Source organism: Anopheles funestus, chromosome 2RL (genome assembly GCF_943734845.2).
Source record: "Anopheles funestus chromosome 2RL, idAnoFuneDA-416_04, whole genome shotgun sequence".
Lineage (NCBI taxonomy): Eukaryota > Metazoa > Arthropoda > Insecta > Diptera > Culicidae > Anopheles > Anopheles funestus.
In genome coordinates this window covers 5,519,931-5,546,789 of record NC_064598.1, presented here as the reverse complement: position 1 = coordinate 5,546,789, position 26,859 = coordinate 5,519,931, and the positions used below count along the sequence as shown (strand labels likewise).

The 26,859-nt window shown below is 44.2% G+C and overlaps 2 protein-coding genes across 13 annotated transcripts in view; both read right to left on the bottom strand.

Moving 5' to 3' along the window:
- Positions 1-5,256, bottom strand: part of LOC125774820 (uncharacterized) — an 82,550-nt gene extending 77,294 nt beyond the window's left edge. For 2 of the 12 annotated variants that reach the window (XM_049445083.1, XM_049445071.1), the window contains exons 1-2: positions 4,971-5,079; positions 930-2,931 (exon numbers count right to left, since the gene is read on the bottom strand). The gene's annotated coding sequence lies outside the window, so the exon portion shown is untranslated. The other 10 variants (XM_049445074.1, XM_049445077.1, XM_049445072.1 and 7 more) reach the window with 10 other exon arrangements.
- Positions 5,257-5,717: 461 nt separating this feature from the next.
- On the bottom strand, positions 5,718-24,538 carry LOC125774846 (E3 ubiquitin-protein ligase MYLIP). The gene is made up of 4 exons (XM_049445161.1): positions 23,631-24,538; positions 7,520-8,436; positions 6,876-7,439; positions 5,718-6,799 (listed from the first exon to the last, which is right to left on the bottom strand). The coding sequence occupies exons 1-4, from the start codon at positions 23,715-23,717 to the stop codon at positions 6,619-6,621; spliced, it is 1,749 nt and encodes a 582-aa protein (XP_049301118.1). The 5' UTR covers positions 23,718-24,538; the 3' UTR covers positions 5,718-6,618.
- Positions 24,539-26,859: the final 2,321 nt, after the last annotated feature.

Sequence of the window (26,859 nt, the reverse complement as noted above, 5' to 3'; positions counted from 1 at the left end):
CGGATAAAAGGATCACAAGGTTTGGTTGACTGGTATGCGTTTATATAATACATTTTAATATTTGCTCTTATTTTTGCTACGTTTAAGTAGGTAACTGTCCTTGTTGTCCATGAATTCTAACAACTCATCAGCATACGATTTTGCAGCGTTGAAATCTATAGGGTTTTTCAGTCAGTCATCTTCTGATTCTGAATGAGATTCATCGTCCGTATTGCATCTTGTTTCTATAATAATGTCTGTGTCGCTTTTGAATTCGTATCCAGGATAATTAGAGTCTATTAGTATCCACTTCTCTGCGCTTTCTTCGCCCACATGTTCCAAACATGATAGTTTTTGAAGGTCCTTCCGATCCTTATTTTATACAATCCTTCAATATCCGAAGTTTCCAGACCAAAGTAGAGTTACATCCGGAACCTTCTCTCAAGTCTGAGCCAATGAAAATATGGTATCAACATGTGTGTACGACCTGTTCCTTGGAAAGCACGCAAGAGTATAAACGCACCTCAGATCTCATGCATTAAAAAACATGGCTGGATTCGATATGAAGCTGTCATTTCAGAAGCTGCACGGATAATGAGACAGCCGGATAAAAGGTACCCGGATAATCGACGCTTCGCTGTATCTTTTTTCTTAATCTTTTTATTTATCTCTTTAAAATAAGTATTAGATACTGTTTTCATCGCTGTTCCTGTTTCATAGCTCACTTTCTATAATACTCCCCTGTGTTTAGCTTTTGCTTGAGCTTATATACATCAATCTGCCCTCTTGCCCATCCGCTGTGATGTGATTATGACTAACGAACAAAAACAAAGTGGCAAAACAATCCCCTCGTCGATACGCGGAGAAGATCATCAGCAGGACGGGATTATAGAGCAACCAACTCATCCAACGCTACCCACACCCAAAAAAAAATGGTTTCCAATGCTTACTTTGTTGCTATCCTAACGCTGTAGAGTGCGGCCGTTTTCGAAAGGTAGCGTGTCTCCAGCAAAGAGCAGTGTGCCACTAACCCGGGGGGGCCCGACAACGAAATATGCGCGGTTCGGTTCCGGGTTTTTGGAGGAAATGGTTTAGCACTTCCTGCTGCCGGCGTGTTGATCGTTGCCTGGAGCCGCCGCCGCTGCTACTGTGTGAGTAAAATTCGATGTACCTTTGGCTCGTACACCGTTCCGTGTCGGGGAGTTGCTGCTGTTGTGTTGTGTGCGAATCAGCGGTTCACCTTAATCATACACACACACACACCGCCCACGGATACACAAAGAGGCCGTTCTCCTCGCCCCAAAACACACAAACGCACACTCAGTATCGCCACTAAGCCGCCGCCGACGAGACGCAAAGGGATTTGGTAAATTGGATGACTTTTGCACCGCAGCACACTACCACACACGGCGCGCGGCTGATGACGGGAATGATAATGCTGCTGGTGGCGCTGACGATGACGATGTGGACGGTCGCACAACATTCTTATCAATCATCACATTCGCAACCGCCATCATTATCGTGGCATACATACATTTTCACGCGCACACACACACACACATTAAACACGGGTATAACACAACGGATACAATGAGGACGCGGGGGAGCACGGATTGATGGGAGCGGGGAAGGGGGGGGGTTTACCAATTAAAAGAAAAAAACAAAGTTTTCCTTTCTTTTCCCGTATTCCCGTACTCGACTCGACACAGCCGATCGGTCACACTATTACGCGGTGACCCTTTCACTTGCTGCACCAAAACGCACGCACGCACACTCCCGTTTGGGACCGCGATCGTTGTCGCGTAAACAATACTCTTAGCACGATCCGCCGTAAACGCGCGAATCAGTATGGTACACTAACGCCCCGGGGCACATACAAATAGCACAACATACACACACATACGCACACATGTGATAACTGTGCCTAGCACACACTGCGGGAATTTTCTTGCTTTTTCGCTTTTCTTCTCTAAACTTTTCTTTTGCTTTTGCACTTTTTCACCACTTCCGCTTTTCCGCACTGAGTTGCGTGGTGCGCGGGTTGTGACCAGATGGACAGGCGGATCTTAAACTCTTCGCCCAAGCAGCAGCGCATACACACACAAACACACGCACGCACTACGAGAAATCAATTCCACCACTATCACGACACTAGCAGCTTGCTGCCGCGGTGTACGTCGTTGTTGTTGTTGTTGCTACGGCTACGGGCGCTGCTACTACGATTATTGCACACCAGCATCACCATCACCATCATTGCCATCGTTAGCCCAACCCGCCCGAGATGACAAAGATGTGCGGCGTCACTACGACCGACGGTACGGAACAACTGCGGCAAACTGCGGCGATATTTTTCGGGGTGCTTGGCTGGCTACAGGCTGCTACTGATACGACACAACGCGCTCTGTGAGCCACTCGGTTTTCTGCTACACTATATTGCTACGATATTTTCCAACCGATGCCGTGGAACCATGGACGGCGGCAGTGGCGACGACACACGAAAAAAATACGATAAAATAGAACGATCGATCGAAGCTGCCAACTAAGGGCAGCAAAAGCACATGTAAACAAATACTATACTGGGGTTGTGTGCTGTACGAAGATCTCACACTACACTACACAGCACTGTACACACACACATACACAAGCGCGTGAACATACGCACAACGAAGCACACATACAGACGTGTTGCGCCTGTGCCCTTTCCAGAGCACAGTTTCCTTAGCAGGATGTGCGTTTGGCCTCCACCGGTGTCGTGGAGTAGTGCGACCAAGTGCGACGTAGTATATTTTCTTCGTATCACTTCCTTTCTTCTTTGCTTGTTGTCTTCCTTCGTTGAAGCAATAACATTTACAACACAACGCAAAAAAAACACGCGCCTTCTAGCGTCAGGTGGTGCGCTGTAACCGAAACATCAATCAAACAATTCAACCGAACCGCCACGAAGACCACTATCTGCAAAATAGTAAAAGTGAATTTAAATACGCACAATTATTGTGGGACGCTCGACGGCTCACTACACTACGCTAGTAGTTCACCCGGCGAGTAATAAAATATAAACGACAAATCGCAAATGGCATGATGATTTGTAGCGTTAACCAGTGCTGGCAAAAGGTTTGATGCTCTAATTTCCTTGTTTCGCGTAAGAAAATTCACGTTCCCGTTCTAATGAAATCGATGCTAATCGAGAGCAAATCACACGAAACCAACAATCATTAATGCTCAAGGGAGAAAGGTAAGTATTCCGCTATCACATATGGATGAGCAGTGAGCTGCTCGCCTCACCGAACAATTGCTTCTTGCTTCACTTTGTTGTTTAGCGTTGAAGTGTCCATCAACTGAAAATAGAAGAAAACGGAACATTCATTATTACACATTCCTGGGTTTTGTTTTTTTTTCGGTCGCAAAATAGTTTTACATTATTTATTATTTCACTATTCACCTTCTGCTGTGGTTTTAGAAGCACACGGCAATACCTATTCGTCTCCGGACGGAAAACAATGATCAGCGATGTTGTTTGCCGCTGACAGCACCGCCATACAACGCACAAAACGCTAAAGCCGACACACGGCGAGCTGTCAAATGGATGACAGTTCTAAGCACACCCATACTACTTGCCCACTGTTCTCCTGACGGGCGAGATGCAAACACACCACCAAACAAAGAAAAACTCACCAAGAGCAAAACGGGAGCAAGGACATGAGTGACGTCCGGCTTTTGCCGTTTTGTGGTAACAACGCTCCAATACAACCTCCCGTCCGGAAGGTTGATGTCCCTCATTAGACAACCTACCCGCCCCCTGTATAGGGGAGGGGGGGATGAACGGAAAGGGATGTTAATCCCACATCCCTAGATCCCATGGTAATCCGCTTGTGGTGTTGGTGTTTCACAATTTCCCGCACCGTCGTTTCCATGATACCCTTTTTTTCTCCAACATCCCGCCCCGTGACCATCCATCTTGCGCGAACATGAGTTGGCCTTCGCACACACGACGACGACGACGACGATGGGGTGGTCCTCCGAGTGGGGTGGATTAACGTTTGACATAATGTCATTCCAAACCGACCGATTTGTCCATTGGCATAACATAAACCCCCCCTTCCTTCCTGCAGCATGTTCCCACTCTCTCCACCATGCAAAATGGAACCGTGTTGACCGAATGTGGAGTTTCCTCTTTGCACTATTTTCAACGTTTGTTTCAACGTGTCCTCCGCACTTATTACCATCACCTCCGCCCCAACACACATTGATCTGCTTGATGGGTTTTCTTCCTTTTCTATATTTCCCTCTATTCCACACGGTGCTCCCCAGTAACCACTTCCTGGTGTGCAGCGCCTTCTGCGTTACACGTCGTATGAACCCCAAAGCAGGCTGTACGTTCGCTTCGAAACGAACCGTACGATGGCGTTCAGATGGCGACACCAGTGTATGCGTGTAAACTTGGTCGACCGCGGACGAGGTAGGCGATGCGAACTAACCACGAGCAACCTGCCCAACTGGACCAAACTTTACTTCCGGATTATAGAAAAAACAGTTCATCGGTGATCTTTGCCTGCCGCGGATTCCGCCACTATGGTCAGATTCCGGACACAACACACCACACTCTGACGGACGGATTACACCAGCTAGCGCCATATCACGCACACCACCGAACATGCACTCCACGGGGAAGAATCCTGCATTTCCACACAGAACCGTTGTTTCGTCACCGTTTGCAGTCTTTTGCCAAACAGTACTGCAAAACTCAACCGACACATATGCGCGACACTCGTCTTGCCCATACCTTTCCCAACAAAAGCACATTAAAAACGGTGGCACCTCGCGGATCTTACGGAATCGCGAAATCCGCATTTGTGTTACGTTGCGTTACGATCGTTCGCTGTGTGTGCCCTATCCCCCAAACCCATACACGACGTCTTGTCAAACGAGCTTCAGCCAGAACCGCTCCTTTTCTCGTGGTCGATCGTTTTTCACATTTCGCCAATGGTTCTCACCTTTCACCCGGTCAGCCACGGACGGTACACGGTTTCAGCGGTTCCGTGTAAGGTCTGTTTGTTAGGTTATTGCACGATTTTTCTAGGAAATATGGGAAAAAATGGGAGAACAAACCGAAACCGCGACGAAACGATTCCTTTGCTCTTTCTGCCGTGCTGACACGCACACAAACGTACGCTTCGTTCCGCACGGAACCGCATGTACACGGGTAGAGCGAGACGGCACAGCGTGACCACCTCGTATGCGATGCGTGCACTGAAACGATGTGGAACGATTTAGTTTACACAGGCATCCGCAAGATGGCGTTCGTGCGGCGTTGGAATGCATGTTGGTGTGCGTGATATCATCCCATTTTCGCCCTGATGGGCTAAAGCGTCGGGCGAAAAGGTTCGAAACTGCCAGATGAGCTGTCATTTAAATTCGAACATCATTTCAAAATTATTATTATTGCGGTTGGAAACATATTTTAACGACTTAGATTAAAACAATTCAACATACTCATAGAATTCAACATGATGAAACAAACATTAGTTAGGCAATTTCGGTACAAAGAAACAACCAAACAGAGGAGATATTATTTTAAGGAAATGGCAGTTCTGCATAGCCACAGGATACGTACTATTTTCTCTAACATTCCTTGTTTTATTTCAATGTTACGTATTGGTATACCAGAACGGATCAAACATTCATGACCCATCTTTGTCATCATTAAAACAGGAATTGGAACAAGCAAATACACTAGCTCATTTGGACGAGTTGGATAACATGTAATTCCATTGTTCTTGTTACTGTTTTCTTTTTATTGTATTGACGTAAGCTGGAGAATGCCACCATTTATGATGTGCCTTGCACTTCTCAGAAGAATCTGGCCATTAACAACTACTAATATCTTACACTTGGTAATCAATGTGCTTGATGCAATCGACAGGAAATATATGTATAGATATAGATATGTTAGCACACAACGTAACCGGAAACCGGGCTGGTGGTTCGTGCTTCGAAAGCAACATGACTTGATTAAGTGGTAAAATGTCTACCGTACGTGTGAGTTTAGAAAGACAAATAAAAATACTTCACATCAATACTACCTCAACAAATCGTTGTCTCACAACCGGTTTCCTGAATTGCTGAATCTGATACAATGAGTGAACTGGTTTTGCTTCCGTTCCACTGCACGAAACTGTACTATAATCTGGTTCTGATTCGTAAAACAAAAAAGGTACTAAACAAAAACGTAAAAGTATCACTGATTGTAAAATTAACCAATGTATAGCAATAGTAAACTTAACATCTTACGAGCTAAAATCTAGTGCGTGCCTTACGCTCGCTGCTTCCGGTGCGCAACTAGTGGTAATTTTAAAGATTTGCATTGATTCACTGACTATATAAGTTTTCCTGATGTCGTACTTCGTACTTCTATCATTTCATCTCCAAACAACCATTCACTCTTCGCCTGTCCTAAAGCATGCATTGTTTTTCTGTTGATTTTCCTATCAAATCTTCCACTCGAAACCATTCCACACAGGGGCATTCACAACAGTACGATTAACAAATAATATCACCAATTCGCTTATCTAACAAATCCATCCGTCCCCGTGTGTCTACAACGTATTGCGCATGGGACGCAATGCGCAGTTTCATACAGAATTATTGTACCAAGGGCGTTACGGCTACTTTTGCAGCTCTCGTCTCAATGCTTGGAGTGATATCCGATAATCGTCGGTTCGCATTCGAACCAGCACCATCCTTGCGTGACTGCAGCAAGGGAGGCAGAAATATTTTACTGGTACTTTCGATGTTGGCGCGACACAATGGACAGCGATCACATCTGGGGAAGAAAGATTGGACCAAAGAGGAAATTTATTAGTGGACATTCTCTTACCATATCCACACATTGTACTTACTGTATGGCGCAAGCTCTACAGGCAGTCATGTGACCGCACGGCAAGAAGGTAGTATCGATCTCACCATCCGCACAGATAGGACAGGTGATCGCCTCCTGTATCCGTTCGTCTAGCAGCTTCTCAAGCTTTCCGGATTCGTCTTCCCGCGTTCGGAGGCTTTCCTCTAACCGACCCAGAGCTGCAGCCGGTGTTTCCGTATGCTCATCCGCACTGGGTGCAATTTCGATACCGCGTGCGTGTAGGGTCCGCCGTGCAGCATCGTACACCTCCCGACAGGTGCGCTGAATGTCGAACACGTACCTTTTCCCCAGCTCAGTATCTTCGTTGAACATTGACACGATTGTGCCTTTGAGATCGCGAATGAACTGCGTCGTTACGATCGGGCGCACCGTTTCGCACGAGTAGAAGACGTGCTTTTCCGTGATTGCCCGGTAGAGTGAAGCTGCTGTCCGGTGGTTCGGTAGCTTCAGCTCCACGTGCGTCTCCTCGTGGTTCTCGTTCATGTACGTTAACCGAAAGGAACGCTTAACCGATTTGGCCGCCTTTACAGCGGTGAATGGAACGCTGCAATGATAGGAAATAAGCGTTAAGTTTTTCCGAAAACTATAAGAAGATTTCTTCTTAAATAGTAGTTAATATCTTACCTATACTTTTCGTCGTCCTTAACAATCGTTAGCCCATGCGGACTAACGCCTATTTTGCATACAACCGCCGGTTCGGCCATCGTTACACCTTCGAATATCTCCTCACCGTAGCCAACCAGGCTGCAGATCTCCTCCAACAGCCAGTACTGAGCCGATGTCGGTGTCATCCGGATGCGTGACAGCTTTTCGTGTTCCTGAGCAATTTGCTGATAGAAATTACCCGGTTTGAGAACTACTTCCGCCGACCGATCATCATCGGTATCTTCAAATGCAGGCCGAAGTGCACCGTAACGATGATAGATATTCTTTGGTGCGTTGGTGGGTCCATCGCCCACCGATTGGGAACCGGTAACTTGACCAGATGATGGAACATTATCATCTACCTGTAAGCCCGTGGGCGTAGCGTTGACACTACTTTGCGAGCTGACGCTGCCACGTTTGCATTCGATTTCGGAACATTTGCGCTTCGAAGGACGCCGCAGCCCTTGCGCTGGTCGTCGCTCGGGAGATGAAGTGGTGGAATTAGCGCCAGAAGCGATAGGTATTTCGGTGGCACTCGGAACTTTGGCCGGATCGTACTTGAACCCATCGGCTTGCAACAGTAGCGCTGCCAGGTAGGCCGCATTAGCCCAGCTTGCTGGTCTCAGATGACCATCGAACAGTTCCTGGCGTGCCTGCATAAAGAACAGCGTTCGTACACTGCCTTGCAGTATCAGATGGGCCGGTACCCAAAACTTGACACGAAGCGAAAACACGATCGGATGGGTACGATCGTTTGTGTAGAGATGGAGCGGATTGCGCAGGTTTATCCATTGCTTTGCGGTAACCTCATCCACGTCTGCCACACTGTCGCCATCACGTACCGGGATCAGCCCGAAGTAATCGGTTTCGCAGATTATTCCTAGATCAGCACACACCTGGAAAACAAATATAGAAATACGACTCATATCAGTATTCTGTTTCGATCATTGCATCTTCGTTTCATTCGCATCTGCGGTCATCTTGTACTATTTGCCTTCATCATTCCTGCAACTTCCATTTACATACATTACAAATTCTAAACAACAAAGCGCCCCATTCTTCATGGTAACAGCAAAAGTAAATATGGTACTTCATACAAACGATCCTCTCGCTCTTCTCTCTCGCTACTTGAATTGATCACCATTAGTGAAGAACATCTTTATCATACATTCACCCCGTTTGATATCAGCCAGAAACTTGCTGCTACGCAATAGAACATCCTTTGTTCTCTCCTAGCCAATGAGCAACTCCCGGATACTTGAACGTTATTCGAAATTCCCCAACACGTTTGTTCATCTGTTATTCAATCTCGCTTCAATAACCTCCAGACGATCCCAAACATACGTTTTATCATTTCCCATACGATCGAACATCCCGCGCCCATGTGTTCTAGCTGCTAGCTCATCCTTCCCGAAGCGTCGAACTTGCATCTATGGGACACACACCCTAGACACTCTGTCCAATTGCTTATCATACAAACCGAGTATGGGGAGGGTAATTAACACACTTGGGTCGTTTCTTCTTATCAGCAGCGGACACCAAAAACTGTCCCCCTTGTTCTTTTGGCTGGAGCTGTAAAACGGGATAGAGGTGCTGTGGTGATACGCGTCTGCTATCGCTCGATAAACAACAAGCACACACGATATGAAGGTGTGGGACAAATATTTACCTTGCGACCGCCATCTTGAGTTCGATTGGGCATTGATGATGCACACCAGTAGGAGTGTAAAGCAAAGAAAGGATGTTTTATGTGTAGTCTCAAGTGGAACTATGAGTGTTGGTAAGAAAGCCCTCATGATTATATTACATAAATACGATATACTTTATATGTAAGGTTTTCCCATCATTAGCGATATCATTTCTCTTTCAATTGCATCGTGACGAAGCGTGTATTGTAATGAAATGAGGATGATCCTTCCAGTGGGGAAATAGTGGAGGATGATTCCATCATTACGACGCTAATAACGCTCCAAGTAAACATGAAATTGCGCAAAAACAACGATACGAACGACTCCTACGTAAGCATTACGAATCTTCGGTTAGGCTTTTCGAGGTGTGTCGCCGGATATCCACATCAATGCTGTACGAATTCTCCGCCACCCGGCACGAGATGATACTAAATCATCCACACAAATCGTGTCTTTATGCTTCGTCGTTTACGCTGGAATACGCGAGTTCATTCAAACCTCCATATGCGCCATAAGTTGAGAGGATCAAGAAGAAATCCACACCGAGGATCTTGTACGCTCTTGCAAACCGGTGGTTGTTTACGAAACGTCAACCTTGCTTTTCGCTTTTTGAACGAACCAAAAAAGACATCGGATACACATAAAAGTTGATTTAAATAAGAAAAAAGGCACAAACCAGTTCCGATCCGAATGTTTATTTTTGCTGGTGTCCATCCACATACCGGTTTTCGGTAGAACCGTACATCGACACCCACCATCACCAACCAAGCAAGTTGTGTCGCACCGATCGGAATCGATGGAAATTAAGTTTCACCGTTTCCGAACTACGGCGGACACGGTGGCAGTGTGCATGAGGTTCAAAAATAAGATCCGAAAAAGGGTCGTTAAAATGTCTTGTTACCGTATATCAAAGGGGCATAAAGAAGCTGAAGTATGCTACTACACCGTATGTTTACGCGGCCCGTGGTTCATGTGCCCAACATCGCGTGGGATGACCCACATTTAGCTGGAAACTCAACGAAAGTTGCTACCTTCTAACAGGATGGTGTGTAAAGTGGAGCCCTTGGAGTTGAGATTAGGCGGGCAATTTATGTTTCCTCCCTTTGCTGTGACAAGAATTGGTGGAAAACTACGCACCAAATCTAGCTGTGGATGTTCGGCAACGCAATAATCCACGAAATACTGAAATTTATCAACAAGAAGAAAGTTTGCATTGACAACTGTGGTGCGTAACAAGAGAGAAATCCCGTAACGCTTGGAGCTACTTCAACCGTACGCTATACACTCCACACGTTACACGACTGAGTGCCACTGCCACGGACCAACCAAATAATGCCGGTTGGACTTTGGACCCTTTGTTTGTTTTCACAATGTAGCTCTCTGTCTCGTCTTTCTTTCCGCGGGTTATGCATATTAAATCGCAGTTTTATTCTGTTTCTTACTATTTGTACGTGAACGTGGGGCGACTTCCATATTTTAAAAAAATTACCCACCCATACAAACGCCCGACTTGACATCATGTGCCGTTGCCGGTGCTTTGTGTCGTCTTGTCCCTTGTGTATCTTTGCGTGCAAGAGCTGGAGGGTAGCGTGTGATGAGGTGTACCAGCACTACTAGGTCTTGTTGTTTACCTTAATTGAACGAAACGAGCTTATCAGTCGATAACAGAATAGTCAACGACACCCTCCTTCCTCGTGGTGGCTTAATTGGGCCCTCGACACCAGCTGCACAAGGAGAGCGGGAGCTTTAAGCGGCAGATAGTGACTGTGGGTAAGGCGTCAAGTGTTTGTTTTAATGGCCTCCACAACGGAGCTGGTTTAGAACTTCACTTCAAGTGTTTACGGTCTAGGAAAATGTCGTAAAAATTAGTGCAAGCTGTAAAAAAAATCAAGACGCTCAATTCTCGAACAAAGAACTCGCCATCCTCCTCTACATATGGTTCGTTAGCTCATCCACCGCTTCTCATGTCTGTACATGTGTTGCTTTGCCGCGTCATTGACATTGGAGCTTGCGTAAGAATCGATGTGTGTCCTTCAACGGGACCTGACACACTACCACACATCTGACGCTTCATTCTAGGCCAATTTTTATGTACTTTCACGAAATACAATAATTTTCTCGTCGATTGTTTGCAACAAGAAATCTTCCTAATTGCCATCCAAAACTTCTTAGTGCTGTAATGACATAAAGAAACATCGCTGTGTCATATTTCCTAGACCTCTAGTAGCATGCCCCAGTATTTGTCTCTCGTTAAAAGCACACGTTTCTCATCGTTTGGCCTTTTACTACCGGTGCTGTTGCTCATCGCGTTTTATCCGTGCTTGCCGGCAGTCTGTGCTGCACTTCTCCAAAACTATGAAAACTTTGGACTTTGTACGGTTTGTACGAACAGCGAACGGTGTTTTGGACTTTGGACCCACTCAAGCAGCGAACCGAATGGCAACGGCAGCGCGTTGTGTTGTTCCATTGTACGCAAACACTCACACATACACAGTTCTATTCGCAGTGCTCTGTGTGGCACCTGCTGCACATCGCCAATTTGCTACATTTGAGACCGTATTTGGAGATGTGAGAAGGAGAGAACGCCTTCTCTTTCATATTACTAATGGCCAGCAAGCTAAAAGCACACTAAAAGCTAGCCAAGGAACTAATCGCTAGCAAGAAAACAAATTCAAGCGTACCGCAACTTTAACGCCACCAATAGTGCTGGGCAGCATAAGTAAAGCCGGCCACCGGCAGCAGCCACCCATACCTACGGAATCGGGATCGTTCACAGATCTGCAAGACCGGCTCTCACGCATATACACATCTAAACATCCGAAAACAGTGTAAAGTTAAACCGTGGATTAACGAACAGCGAAAAAGGAAATGGAAGGTTGATGGGGAGAGTAGAGTTACGGTAGTCACGTTTTCAGCACAAACCCAGTCCACAGAGTGTTACACACATATCGACGCACTTGCCGGATAAAATCGGCCTAGCTATCGCTGTTGCTAGGCGACCGGCTGAAGGCGAAACAGTCGAAAAAGAAAGAGAAAATCGATCAAAGTCCATCACAGGCGTCCGAGCAGCACGGTGCAAAAACGATCGATCAAGCACGATCGTAAGTGAGCAGCCGATGACATCACCGCTGGAATTCACTGCAACGCGTCAGATGCTGCGAGTCACGCTGCGATCATATGGAACAGCACGTGTTCTCGTCCGGGTCCAATTAGTGGCGATCTTTCGCTCTCTAACGATACCGATCATACTACTAAATGCTGTCCGATCGAGATGCAAAATCACTGATAAGCGACGAGTACATTCGGTTTCACAAAGAGCGTGTACTCTTACGCCTGGATAAATGGCCAGCTCAAAGTCCATCCGTTAAGGTATGTATGATCACATACAGGCGGAGGCGTACGGTTCATCCGTGCCGTTGACATCGTCCTAATTGAAGGTTATACACCGCGGAATCTATCGGTGGCAGCTGTTCGGGTAAACTCACAATGTCATCATCGAGACGAACAGGATAAATTCGAATCTTCTGGCACATCATCATCATCATCATCTACATCGTTTTCTTTCTGCTGCTTTATTTGTCAACTCCCAGTGCAACTCTCCCCGTATCTGGTCTCGTGTTGGAAGTGTTTGCTTTACCATGACAAATCACTTGACTCGTCCGAATTCGTGTGCCCTCTCTGTCCGGACACACGTTTTGGCAGGGTCGTCGAATGAGGTAAAAGATGAAATTATTATACACCGGTATAACAACGAAACGATTCTTCTTTGTAGCTGCTCAGCAATGAGTTTTTCGCGTGTGTACCATACTTTAGGTCATCACCCAATAAGGACAGTTATTGCTATTTTGCTGCTGGAACGTTGCCATGTACGGCGGTGGCGCATGTTGTAGCCGTACGGCCGCCAGGCAAGGATCTGTACCGTGTGGTAATAATAGAGCACCAGCTACAAAACAGCCAGACAGGGAATGGGGCGGGCAGCTAGAAAAGGATCCATTTGTTTACCGCAAACGTTCCAAATCGAACACAGGCGCTGACGGGTCTAACGATTTAACAATTCTTCCATTATAAATGCAAATCTTCTTCCTCGCCCATGGATGTACCAGCGGTACGTGACCGTGGTTTTGAATAATCGATGGCTAGTCGACCGTTTGGGACAATCTTCGGGTGGTTCAACGAAAACAAACCATATGCCATGAACTCACAGATGTCCCAGCTCAAAGCGATGGGGTAAATGTCAACCAGAGGTTAAGTAAAACGCTTCTGTAAAATTGTAAACAATCGTGCCGTGATTTAGTAGCACAAAGCATGACTAATTCCAATAAATTTCAAGGTTTAAGCGTATCGCGATAGAGCAGCCATTTCTAAATCATTTTCCATGAAAAAAAAATACTTTGTTATCTACACTACTGATAATAAGGTCTAAACATATTTTTCATCAATCCCTAACAAACGTTCTGTGGACACTGTGGCGATAGTGGCCTTAACGCTGCACGTTTTCCCATCATGACAAAACCAGCACGTGTAAGGCGCGTTTGGCTCGTGGTGTGAAAAAATTCACCGATCAAAGTCCAACCGGTTGAGGTGTAAAAAATTGATCACAAAAAGGTGCTAATAACTTTGTGAGATTAGTTAATCCAAAATGTGCAACATAAGAAGACGAGTTAGTAAACAAAACCGGACAAGCAAAGCACTAGCTAGCTTCAAACATCCGCACATGCCTGGTTTAGCCAGGCAGCTTAGTTCGGAACCAACCTTCCCTCTCTCTCTCTCATGGATCAATTGCCACAAAACAGCAGGATTACGGGGACTTGTGGGAAACACTCGTAACATTTTGCCCATGTCATCATCCCAGTTGGAACCGAGTTTGGAGCGTGCACTAATCAACGCCCAATAATCTTATCAGCTGCTAGACTTGAAGGTGACTAAGTGACTTTAGGGAAATCGGGTGAAGGTGAGGCATAAAATATCCGGCAGGATTAGTGCAAGTCTCGTGCAACCACCCGTACCGGGTCACGGTTCTGCTCGTGGAATTACAAAAAAATGACCAAATCTGGTGCAATGTGTAAACCCTCCAAAGACTGATAAATGTTTGTGTGGGCACGTCTAATTGAACCGTTGTTTTAATCAAACGAAGGAAATGTGAAAATTCCTCACACCCATCTGGAGGGAGTTTTTTGGGGTATGGATTAGTAGACTAATTTGATGGATGACAGGACATCTTTTCATTAGAGGCACGAGTCTACGGTGGATTACATTTTTGTGATTCCTTTTCTTTGCTCAATCAAAAGGGCTTCCCCATCAATATTTTCTAATTAATATGATAAGGAAATTCGCATGACAAATGCACAAACACACCAGCTAATTGGAATGGAAGTTTGTGATTTTAATTTGAAGAAAATCCTTAAAAATAATTACACCTTAAGCTCTTGATAATTAGAATCGCAGTCCATTACGTTGGAACTTTAACTAGGAAAGAGAGCGTAAAGTAAAAAAAAACTATCCTCTATCGCTTTTCCGTGTCAGAGAACTCGTGCTGCTGGTCACGTAACGCATTCGATGTAACCTTGCTCAGATTCATACTGCTGCAATTACAGCCCCCCTTGCTTCCGCCATCCCCAACTCACGCCTAAAATTAACCACCCAATCAGTACGATCACTACTGGGGAATTCTGGGCAAATTCTGACGAGCCCGTGAGACCATCTTCTCACTGTGAAGCAAAAACTATCTCACTTTTAACGTAAACCGGTTCCGAATTGAAATTCAGCGTCCCGCTTTGGTAACGAAAATGGCAAACGCTTTCATTTATTTTTTCGACTAGCTGGTTTTTGCATCACTTTTTTAGTTTGTTTTCTGACTTCCGTTTTTTGGCACAGCAGTACGTTGATATACCGACCTGGTAACGATGCACACATGCGGTACCGTGCATAAACAAAATAGTAAAATGCACTAGTATGCACATTTATTGATATTGGGACCTCTTTTCCACACGGCGATTGCTACCCCTGGGGAATCGAATTCAATAAACAATCGTTGCCAAACTTATGGAAGTGAAGCTGGCAGCAATTTTGGTTTGTTGTGCTTAATAATGAAAATTTACAAAAAAAAATGGTTTTAAAACAAATAATTGCAGTCGAAATTGGAAGCTGAAAAATTGGTTTTTGTGAAGTTTTTGGAGTAAGCCGGAACTTTTTATTGGACTTGGTAACGCATTTTTTGTTGTAAGTTTTGCTACTTAATCAATTTACTGAGTTGCAGATAAAGCAATTTTCAAAATTGATACAGGACGAATTCTTATGTTTGTTAGGCTTTTTAAAACATATTTTATTACACACAGTTACTAACAGAAGATGTTCTTTAAATGGTAGACTAAAAAGACACCAATGAAATGAAATTTCAATCGTTCATAGTACATATTAAGCAAATGTTAAATAAACTAACAATTTCCGTACAACCACTCAATAAATGATCCTCTCTAATGGATATTAACGAAGACATCGTCTTTGCCCCCCAAAAGAAAGATCTCTCTTTCCAAGCAAACCCCTCGATATGATCATATCCCAACCGCAAGCGTTTTGTGGTGAGGTTTAGTGTGTTTTTGTCCACCATTTTTATGCTCTGCGTAAGTGTGTGTTTGTAAGTATGTTTATTCGCCCATTTCTTTGCTTCTCCGCTTCTGCTGCGGCTTTGTTTTGTTTGCTTCATGTGTTACGGCCATGCGCGAATATCCGCGTACCTTAATGCCATGGCTGTTTTTGTTGTTGCACATTTTCCGCTCAGAAAGAGAGCGCGCGAGCTCACTATCTGTGTGTATCTTGAGTCGGTAAAGTTGAGCGTGTGTTTAGCTATCTTGTCTCGGGGGTACGAGACGCGCACAAACCGTCTCTGTCGGGCACCCCAGTCGTGCCGGGTGTTTCCCCTTCTCATCGCCACTGGGGAGCACATGGTCGGCGAGTGATCTTCGCGCCGGGTCCAAAGTCCGCGAGGGTTGTATGAAGCTTCCACAGCCACTCGCTTCCACCCCTTTTCCGAGCGGCATGTACAAACATGCTGGCACACATTGACCGGCGTTTGTACGCGCGAATGTATTTTTGCCTTCGGGTTGCATTTTTGCACACAATTGGAAATGTGAGGCACGCTTTGCCGGTGCGTAAGCACGATGATCGTGTGTGGAAGTGAATGAAATTTATAATCCACTTTTAAGATTGCGACGCTGATTGAATGTAGAATGTAAATTTGTTAATTTTGTGTATTGGAGAAACACATCACTAGCAGCAGGTGTTGAAACTCGCTTCCAGGCGTACACATCCGTAAAGTAGTGCATTTGATGCATTGCAACACAGCATTAAATTCGATGCTAAGCGGCGATCGTCTTTTTATCTTTCGCAAGAACACTATCGCTCTCGTTTTCCCAGTGTCAAAGTCTGAAATACTAAATTGAAGAGAGCGAAAAAAAAACAAACTCACACACCGGACACATTTCTTAAGATGGCTTTCCTTTTTTTCCGCCTGTCCCAAGCAACACACTGCGGTACTACCTGCCACCACCACCACCTCCACCACTAGAGCTTGATCGTCGAGGTCGAAGAGATAAAAATAAAATTTTATTTTTACGACATTTTACACAAACGAAACAGAACTCTAGATCAACCAGCCTTCGAAATGGCTGTGTTTCGTGGGTATGTGTGTTCTGCGTCTTCGTGATGAAAAATAAAACCCATCCCCTTGTCACCAACACTTCCATTCTCACAGCATCCACAGAACAACCTGAGCGTCGGATTCGATTCGAATTTTGCATTGCCAAGCAAGGGTTTAAGCGCCACCGAAAAGAGAATGGAAAATGTATGTAAGGCTCGAGAGCTTTGTTAGTGGATTATTTGCTCTTAACAATAATTTTTTGCTGGATCTCGGCATGTTGTGGGCAACAACGAAAAAATGGCAGTGAAAGTGATGATAATCTCACTTCAACACACCAACCAAACACTCGATGTAATTTGCATTTACATCGCTAGTAGTATGCGCATGGTGTCGTCGAATGGTTTTTTGTTGTTGTTTCTATGTCATCTCGACCAACCAGTCACAGTTACAGTCACACAAAAACAATGGCGGTATCTGCGGTCAGTCAACCCAGAAAGGGAGAACTAACCCTAGAGTGGACGCGCGCATACTCTATCGTCCGTTGCCATCATCCTAGCCCTAGCGACAGTGCACGATGATTGCAAGGTTCGAGTTTTTAAATCGTTTGTACAGATGCAACCTTAGAAATAACCAATAATCACAACACATTACATTGAGAACTCGGATGCAATGCCGCGCTCGACTGTCGATCGATAGTTGCGATCGGAAAAACCACAAGCCTCTACTAATTCCGATTGGCAACAAAAGCGTGTCCAAGTGTTCTCCCCTTTCCAGTGGGACGGCGGAGAGTTCGTTTTACCGTTAGCGTCAATGCAATCCGCGGTTGCAATCGTTGCTGTGGTTTGTGGCCAGCGAGGCAAAAATGGAATTATTCAACAAGCATTTGCCTGTGAGGAAGCGAATGAAAACCAAGTCGGTTTTCCATTTGCGTGACCGAGTGTGTGTTTCGTACCGGAGGATTATTATTTGCCGCGATCCAATACAATCGAAGTTGACCGACAGAGACACAATGTAGGAGTCAGAACGTTTCTACGGTGAGGTTTTATTTCTGCGTCATTCAAACGCACAAAGAGAGCCCCCAGCGCCCTTCAAGCGATAAGCTCATTTGCAAACGGGTGTGGAGAATGTACCGAAAACTTATACAACACAATCTAGGAACTTGATGGAAAGCCTTGGGGCGTGATTTTATTCCACCTTGAAACTTTCCATCCAAGGTTATGTCGTTGGGGTGTTGTACTATTTCCCAGAAAGAGTGGATAACTTTAGCGCTAGGAGCCGTAACTTATGTAAGTGAGTTACGTCTAAGGATAAGAATTTATTTCTGACATTTTTCCAAAACATGGCCACAAAGGCGTCGTTGTTGTGCATAGATTGCAACAAGCAAAAGCTGGATAGACAGTTCTGCGTAACGGACAGGATTAGATTGGGCATACGTAGTGTCGTGTAAAGAGCAGAGATACTGATATCACTAAAACCAAAATGATGTTCTTACCCAACCGATCGTTTATGTCACCTGTAGTAAGAAGAAAAATGGGCCCAAACTTTACAATCTCTCATAAATGCATAAATGAATACATAAATGAAGGCTGCCAACGGCATCGTAGGTATAACATTTTTAACAAAGATCCAGGAAAGATCAAAGCATCAGTTAAAGAACAAATAGAATATTATAAAAATCAAATGAAACTATTCAATGAAAGTTTGAATTATGAGCTTTATGAAGAAGAAGAATAATATCTATTACCTGATTTTTGGAAACCTTGGGAATAATAGTTTATAGCTACTAAAGAGCACGCCATTCAAGCGTTTAAGCAAGCGAAACCTACTGTGTATAAAATAGAATTAATTTCCTGTCGCTACTTCAGGTGCTGGAAGACAAATGGACAATGCGCGTGGAGGAGTCACTCGTCTAATAAATTCGTTGATATGTGCCATGCTCATTAGCCAGTTAAATGAGATTCGACTATGTTTGCTGCCGGTACTGGTAGCAATAGTAATGAAAAATACAGCTGCGGTCAGTACGCATACCACCTCTGAGGGTTTTTTTTTTGTTACTACGGTTCTGTTGGATTAGCTAATCAATTCTAACCGTTGTGCCGGTTTAGTTTGTAGGCGAGTTTATCGCGTTTACTTCCTACTATACCTGTTACATGCAATAGCTTGGCTACCTTTAGGCCTCGTTGGATTAAATGATGCTAGATTTTATCGACCGAGAGCCGTCTTGGTACAGCGAGAGAGAGCACTAGTGGACCGGTTTGACAGTCACATCAAGGACGTACAGGTTCCTTGTTGCCTATTGCCTCATTATCTTCGCGCTCTGCTGCTTGTGGTTTAGGTTTGCAACAAACACTTCCTAAGCTTGCTGGAGGCAAGAATGCCATCCCTCTGTGAACGAGCGTGCGATGCCTTTGGACCAAAACCTTTGGAACTGCCATAAAAAACCGCTTGCCAATTACTCGTGCAAACAGAAGATTGGTAATGGCCACAATGCCGGTAGTGTTGCTTCGTTTCTTCTCGCATGCAACAAAAACAACACGCACAAAGCCGAGAGGAGGTGTGTCTCGCCGAGAACTCTACTGTGGGTGCGTTTTATTTTTTGCTAATTCGTCTTGCTACAAACACGTGAAGGCAGCAATAATAGTTGTTTTGTTCTTCTTCTTCCTCTGGCTGCTACTTTTCGTGTGTCCGATTTCTTGGCTGCTTTATTGGTTGTTTGTCGGTGTCCAACCGCTAGTACTACTCCCAATCGGCGTTCCAATTGCTACCGGCAACGTAAGGAGAAGAGTACGGCTTAATGCGCAGTAGAGTATAACGCGCCGCGACAATCACCTTTTCGCCGATAACACACCCTCGAAGTACCGAACTCTTCTGCAAACCAAATCGGAGATCGTTTATCAAGCGACAAAAAAACAAACGATGCCTTTGGGGTTTGAGGCGCTCAGCTATGATGTCTCGATAGAGGCTATTATAGGGAAGAAGGTATTTGATACTGGGTGGTTGATTTCAGTGGTTACCCAATTAAGATTCTATGCTTTATCTCACTGGCAACTGTGTACTGCTGCGTAATACAAACATCCATATGGCTTTACATACGCGAATATTCATACACACACGCCGAAAGAGGTTCAAAATACTCACGTTTCGTCGTCGTCGTTGCAAAATTCGACACCCCTCAGGGACATACGAACAACGTGAAGGGATAAAGATAGCAGCACGCAAATTATTCTCCCAAACTTTACACCAAACAGACCGCAACAAACAAATAAGACGTCTCACGCATTTGATGTGTAAGTAGCCGGAGTTAGACGAATCTACAGGACGTACCATCGGAATGTGGAAGGTTGCAGAAGATGATAATAATATTTACCTTCTTCCGTCCCGAACTAGGGCGATATGTTTTTGTCAATTGAAGTAGCGAGCCGTGTATCTGTTTATGGGCTACATATTTTTGTTTGTTCAGATCAGACAAGTGGATTGATGTAAGAGCGGCCGGAGTCCGGGTTGTTTGTTGAGTGTAGTTCGCAATTGACAGAACAAATTCACTCGTCGGGTTTTGCACGGATCATCATCAGTCACGTCCCTGCGTGCTGCTGCATCATGCTTTTGGATTCGTTAGATTCAATTTAGTTTCGCTCGTAGTTTCGTTTATTAAGGAAATTTCAATATTCCAGACTAACGAACATTAATGTCCAGACACTAACCGGACACATTAAAGCTTGATTCATTCATAACCATAAAACGTTCTAGTAGTGCGTCGAATGTTTCCGATCAAAATCGTTGTTTTCCTTCCTTTCGTTAGACAAACGACACATAGTACTTAGCATCTTCGGATGCTAATTGGTACTCTAATTGGAAAGGTTATCCGACCCGAGATACTGCGAAAGGATTCAAAGCTCTCGCGTCTTTCGGACATGATCTAAATTCTGTTCAAAATGTTTGACCACCCCAAAGTCAAAACTGTGACTTTACTCCATACCGATTTGCGTAGGTTAATTTTAGCAGTAACCCACTAATATCCACTGACAATGATCAATTTGCGTCACTTTGAAAGGAACGATTCGTTGGGGCAGTATTAAATTATTACACCCCTTTTCCAGCCCATATGGACAGCGTCCATTTGGGGGCTTATCATCATTGTGGATGATGGGAGTAAGTGGTTTATTAAAAAAAAGTACTTTCATTGATTACAATGTCACTTGCCAGCGAGGTCACACTAGGTTACGGTACGGTACGGTTCAGCTGATAGTAACGACCACACGTTTCTTGGAAGGGAAAATAGCAACCACTTTCACTCAGCTGCCGTCGGATGCTGGGTCTCGCACGAGATGCTGGACGCAGTCCGACGGAAGTGATTCAACTGTGCACTATTATGCTAGCGATAACCTTTCGGTGATGTCATAAAGGCGCAAGGAATCTTATCAAATTGTGAGCAATGGAAATGGGTGGTTGCTTAGAAATATGAGTCTGCAGCTGTTTCTTTGTATTCTGATAAGAACAACGCATCCAGACATATGTGAAACTGTTTTCTAACATTCATTCCCGTTTGTCACATCAAAATTGTAAGCAATGTACAAGAAACAGGGGACTTCTTGTTTGACGACGGATCTCATAGTAACTCTGCCTTTATGAGTTTCACTTATCATCTATAATGTCATTGACTAAGTTAATCAATTCGCGGTAAGCAACCACATAAAAGCGCTCAATGATCAAGCGTCACAAGCATTAACGGTGCGTGCAAAACTCCCTCCAGTAATCTAAATAGGCAGCGTCAGGAGACCCGAGACACAGTTGTCGGTGTCATAAAGTGGCAGTACTACCCACCCACAAAGAATTGCTCGCGGTCAACCGATAAGCCTTCGGTCATCTATAGTGGTTACCCATGCCTTTGAACTTTGCGTTACTGGTACACGGTCTTGTTTTATGGCTAATCGTCAAGCCCGATTAAATCGAGGATAAATGTGCTCACTATTGTGACGGAGGCCCCTTCGGGTACAACAACCTAACCAGATTGTGCACCATTTTTCGACTTGTTGCTAACTCCGATACGGTAGGCGAGAGGCCAGCAGATGATGATAAGAATGACTTTGAACTGGTTGCAGCGATCTAACTCTTTGTCGTTCTGACCGTAGGAAACAGCTGGAACGCAAACGCAATCTAGCACTGGCTGAGTTACACTTCAGTTATTACGCAAGTAGCAAACACATCCAGCACACATAGTCGTGTCCTCAGGATAGCTTCTCAGTTGTCAGTCGTTGGCGTTGCGCAATCTTTATAATATAAACATTAATGCCATATATTCATCCGTCCCGGATGTCCACATATAAGTATTAAGAATGTCTCCATCTTATTAAGCTGATTGTCACCTTGAAGGGAGGTATTACTTTGCAACAATAAGCGCGCCACCTTATAATTCCGTCTGGCTATATAAACGACAGCAAGTAGGTTTATTGGTAGCCGAGATTAAGTGAGAAAAACGTTCATTACACCTTCACCTCTCGAAATGTTTAACTACAGGGAAGCAGAATGGAGTGCAAATAATTATAAGGTGAACATTACGGATGCCCTAGAACGATAAGGTTATTTGTGGGAAGATGTGTTTATTATCCTTAATGCATACTATCACCCGCTGATATGGCACAAAAAGACTAGGTTTATTTGCGGCCAGGGTCTCAGTGCCGTCTCTTAAAACAGGTATAAAATAGTATACGAAGTACAGCTAATGTTGTTACATCTAATGTTATCTAACGATCTGTCAAAGGCTTCTGTCAACTGTCATCTTTTAGTAGGCTTAGTAGACTATAAAGCTGTATGTAAATGACGTTTCGAAATTCGAAATGCTTAACCCACAAAGCACTGATTATTTGAGGAGAATTCTGATAAACTAATTCTATTATTATTAGTAGAATCTTTTCATCCAAAAAATGCAATGTCCAACCGTCGTGAAGATATTGTATTTAATTTTATCGTACGCTTCTCTCACGCAGTCACATCTTCAAGTTGCATCATGCCGAAAGGAAGCACTAGCTAATGAGGTTTCGAACTTTGTACCCGAGAGATTGTAACTTTCGACCCTTTCGGGGCACCCTCAATTCATTGTGATGATGGGAGAGAGATACAAGAACGCCGGCAAATACCGAAACCATTACCCCAATTTCGCTAGCGGTAAGTGAGCAGGAGCGCAGATAAATAAAAAAAAACAACCGAACGCATCTATCCGTCAGTGACTAATTTTAGTGACCTCTGGCAGTTGTAAGTATTCGTGTAAGTGCGCGGTGTAGTACAATGCACTCAACGTGCAGTGACAGATGAAAATGGCGCCCTGTTGCCAGCGACACCTCCACACTGAAAGCGAAATGATCAAGGAAAATGCGTTTAAAGTGCAGTCGCGAGAGGGACAGCAGAGATAGAGTGCACCGATTAGTGCATTTACACTGCGCTGCCCTAATGCTGCACTATCGAAGCAGAAAACTCTGTTTTGCACGAGTTTTGCGGCGAGCGGCCGTGTGCCCTTCGTTACTGTTTTGCTTTGCACTTTCTGCAGTATACGAGAAGGGTAATAATAATAATAATAAAAACAAGAATCACTCGGCCGCGGCCTAGACTGTCAGGCGCCACCGCCAATCAGCTGTGGTGCAGGAGATGCATTTTACTACATTGGAGTACACACAACCTTCTAAGTAAAAGGGAACCAAACGATTTCTAATGTAATCAAAGTAGACATAGACGGAAATATATTTTTAATGTGTTTTAAACCCTTGACACATACCTTCTCCAGACACTCCTGGCTGATCCTTTTCGGATCACACTGTACGCCGGACGTCGTCCCATTGGGGAGATTCACCAAGCACCACATTTTTTCTTATTAATCTGCTGGTTACACCTCTGACCCTTTCCTAACCCTCAGCACAAGGTCAATTGGATCTTCCGGTAAAGATAAATCGCATCAATCGATTTTCTATCCACTTTTCCGATTCACGTTTACCACCACACGCACACATGCACACGCAAGCTCGCTTTTTACGATTGTTTTGCACTTTGTTTACTGTACAAACAGCTGTCTTTGCTTTCGCTGGCTAAAGGTATCGATTTTATTCAAGGTACACGCTATTCTCCACAGTTGCAATGCGCGTTTAGTTGCGTTTTTATTCGCGAAAACTGTTCGTGTTTTTATTATGTCACCACCATTCGTACGCACAAATCGGTCATTGTCTGCATCCCATACGATTGTTGCACTTTACCGTGGTTGTCACAGTGCCGTATAAAGCATTCGCTTTTTAGCGCACAATCTTCGTACCGCACCATATCCCAAATGCAAGCAAACTTCTTCTACGGTTGAGTACTGAACTGTTCTTTTACACTTTCGATGAAAACGTTAACTCTTCCCTACAGCTTTGAAGGTACGAATATCAAATGCTGAAGCCTTTTCTTTTTTTATCTCATACCACATAAGGAAAATGTTATTTTACGCAAGAAAACTCAACAATTCTTCATCACTGTTCTCACACTTCCTTCTCGTTGACTGCAAACACTTTAACTTTGGTTAATTGAAATCGAAAGAAAGGAACGTTTTGCACGCGCCGTGCAGCAGAGCTTGTAAGCGAATACGCTGAAACAAAACGATTTAAATAACACGAATGAATGTTTATTCATTTGCGAGCTGCAGCTGTAGTTCGTATTATGACCGAATGGTTGATCCCGTAGTTATTTGTGATGGTATATTTTCCCATAGTCCAACCATACAAACAAGTGAGAAGCAACGATGTTAGAACGAGAAAACTAGTTTTCTCAATGGAGGCGCGTGCACGACACCCAAACAAACCGGTCAAATGAGTTAAGTTATTACATTTTCAATCATTATTTTCCAATGGAAGCGTTACGTAAATGAAAATTTAGTAATGCAGCGTTTGTTTCTTTATAAAATTTGATCGGACGATGGTAGAATGTGTAAAATAGGTACACACTTGGAATAACATCGCCGAAACGGTCGCAACCCGATTAGCCATGTTCACGGATAATCCAGTTGCGTTGACAGTTGAACGCAATTGTCAGGTAACGCTTCCGTAACCGTAACGCGTTACAATAGAATGTATATTCGTCAAAATTACGATTCCATTTATCGAAACGGGTCTGCAAGCACCAATGCAATCAATTTGAAATTAAAAAATTGAAAAAAATTAGTTTTAACTAGGGTACAAAGCAACTCCATATTCTATTTCCTGTTGCCAATTATGGTAATACATTTGCCCATAGTTGGAGACAAGATGGTAAAGCAAGAAAACATGTGGCGAGAAAGAGACGTCTGATCTTTCTTCATTTTCGAAGAGAGTCGATTATTTAGGAAAACATCGCTGACGATGAGAGACTCGATTATCCGTGTTCGCGAATAATTCAAATGATCCGTTGCATAAAGCATCAGAAATGCATAAAGAAAAATATTAAAATGATGCGAAAATAATAATTTAATATAACCTATTCAGGTTTTTTTTCGCATATTTAAAATCTAGTTTTTGTAACTAATTTGTAGAAAACTTGACGACTCAAAATCACAGCCGGTCTCCACTTGAAAATGACTCCCAAAACTCAAAATAACATACACTAATGGCGTGCGGTCTATATCATTATGCGACCTCGAAACTCGGTCAAACAACATACGGATCATATTAGAGCGAGTATGAGAATTAAGCATAAGGTTATCTGACTGAGCCATCCCGAATGTACCATAGATACCGGCCATTGTACCGGAACCTTCCGCATTGCGATATTAACAGAACAGCCCAATAAGGTGCTCAATAAATTAAGTTAGCCCCTTTTTGCCGGTCATCGTGGTTCCGATCGCTGATAATGCCAAATCATGATGACCTTCCCTTGGTATGTCGTGCAGCTCTAACTACAGCTGTCAATGGTATTTGCTTTTGCCCTTATCAGGGGAGGTTTCCCCGAAACATAGTTATAATCAGTGTCATACAATGTTTTATGTTCAGGAAAAAATGGCTTCAACTATGCTGGAAGGCAAAATTGATGAAGAATAGATGTTTTTTTTACTTTTCAAAATATGTTACTAACTTTTCAATAAAATTCTGCATTTTGACATTTTGACTGTGGGACTGTAATTTTTCCTAGTTTAAGGAATCATATATCAAGAAGACTCAATAGATGATGAGAAGTTCCTAAGCGATCGTTTATTATTTTATCTTGCTGAGACTGAGATCTTCATATGTATTGCAGGTCTGCCTACCCAAACCGGGTGCATAGCAAATTTGTTAGTCATGTTTCAGCACTTACATAGAACGTGATCATAAAAATCGAAACAGCAGTATCAATTTCGTCATTCACGTCACACGTCCCACACCTCGCAAGACTTCCTGTTTGCACAAGCTGTACCCAACTAACTATTCCCCGTGTAAAAACGTGTCTCATAAAGCATGTGCTCGACTACGTCACTGGCGCAACACGGCAGGATGGGATCGTGCTCTGTTCGGTCAGCAATAAGCACGCTGAAAGTATGTAACGTCATCATCACACAATGCTTGCCATGTGAGACGGAAGGACAAATTGGCCCTTAGCAACACGGTTGCCAAAATGTGCTCTCGACAAAGACTAACACATCCCAACCGAAGATGAATTGATCTTCGTGCTAACTCTTGTTTCATTGAGCGATTGAAGAGAAAAACAACGTCTGTGTGGCAAGCAGTGGTCTCAAATTGTGTCAATGGCAGCTACCAATCGGAACCACAACTAAGATCTTCGGACCCGAATCTTGCGAGACGATCGCCCAACGCCAAGTGTCCATTTCTTCGATCTTGCGCTGGTCGTGTAGCAGTCAGCTGTTGGCGATTCTGCTGCGGTCCATCCGTCCGTCCTCGCTGTACATGCCGTATGCATTACTCATCGACATCAGCTGTAGCAGCACACCGGCCGACCGGACACGCCTCAGTCGTTCGCGATCAGTTCCATCCGTGCGCGTCTCTCTATCTCAACCAATTTCTGCGCTCAAA

Excerpts from the sequence above, each read along its gene's own strand:
- LOC125774846 (XM_049445161.1), bottom strand. The coding sequence starts at position 23,717 with ATGTGGTGCTTGGTGAATCTCCCCAATGGGACGACGTCCGGCGTACAG. Across the intron at positions 8,437-23,630 it reads GCCAGGAGTGTCTGGAGAAG|GTGTGTGCTGATCTAGGAAT; the intron begins GTATGTGTCAAG and ends TTTGTTTTCCAG. Across the intron at positions 6,800-6,875 it reads TGTAGAGCTTGCGCCATACA|ATGTGATCGCTGTCCATTGT; the intron begins GTAAGTACAATG and ends TTTCTTCCCCAG.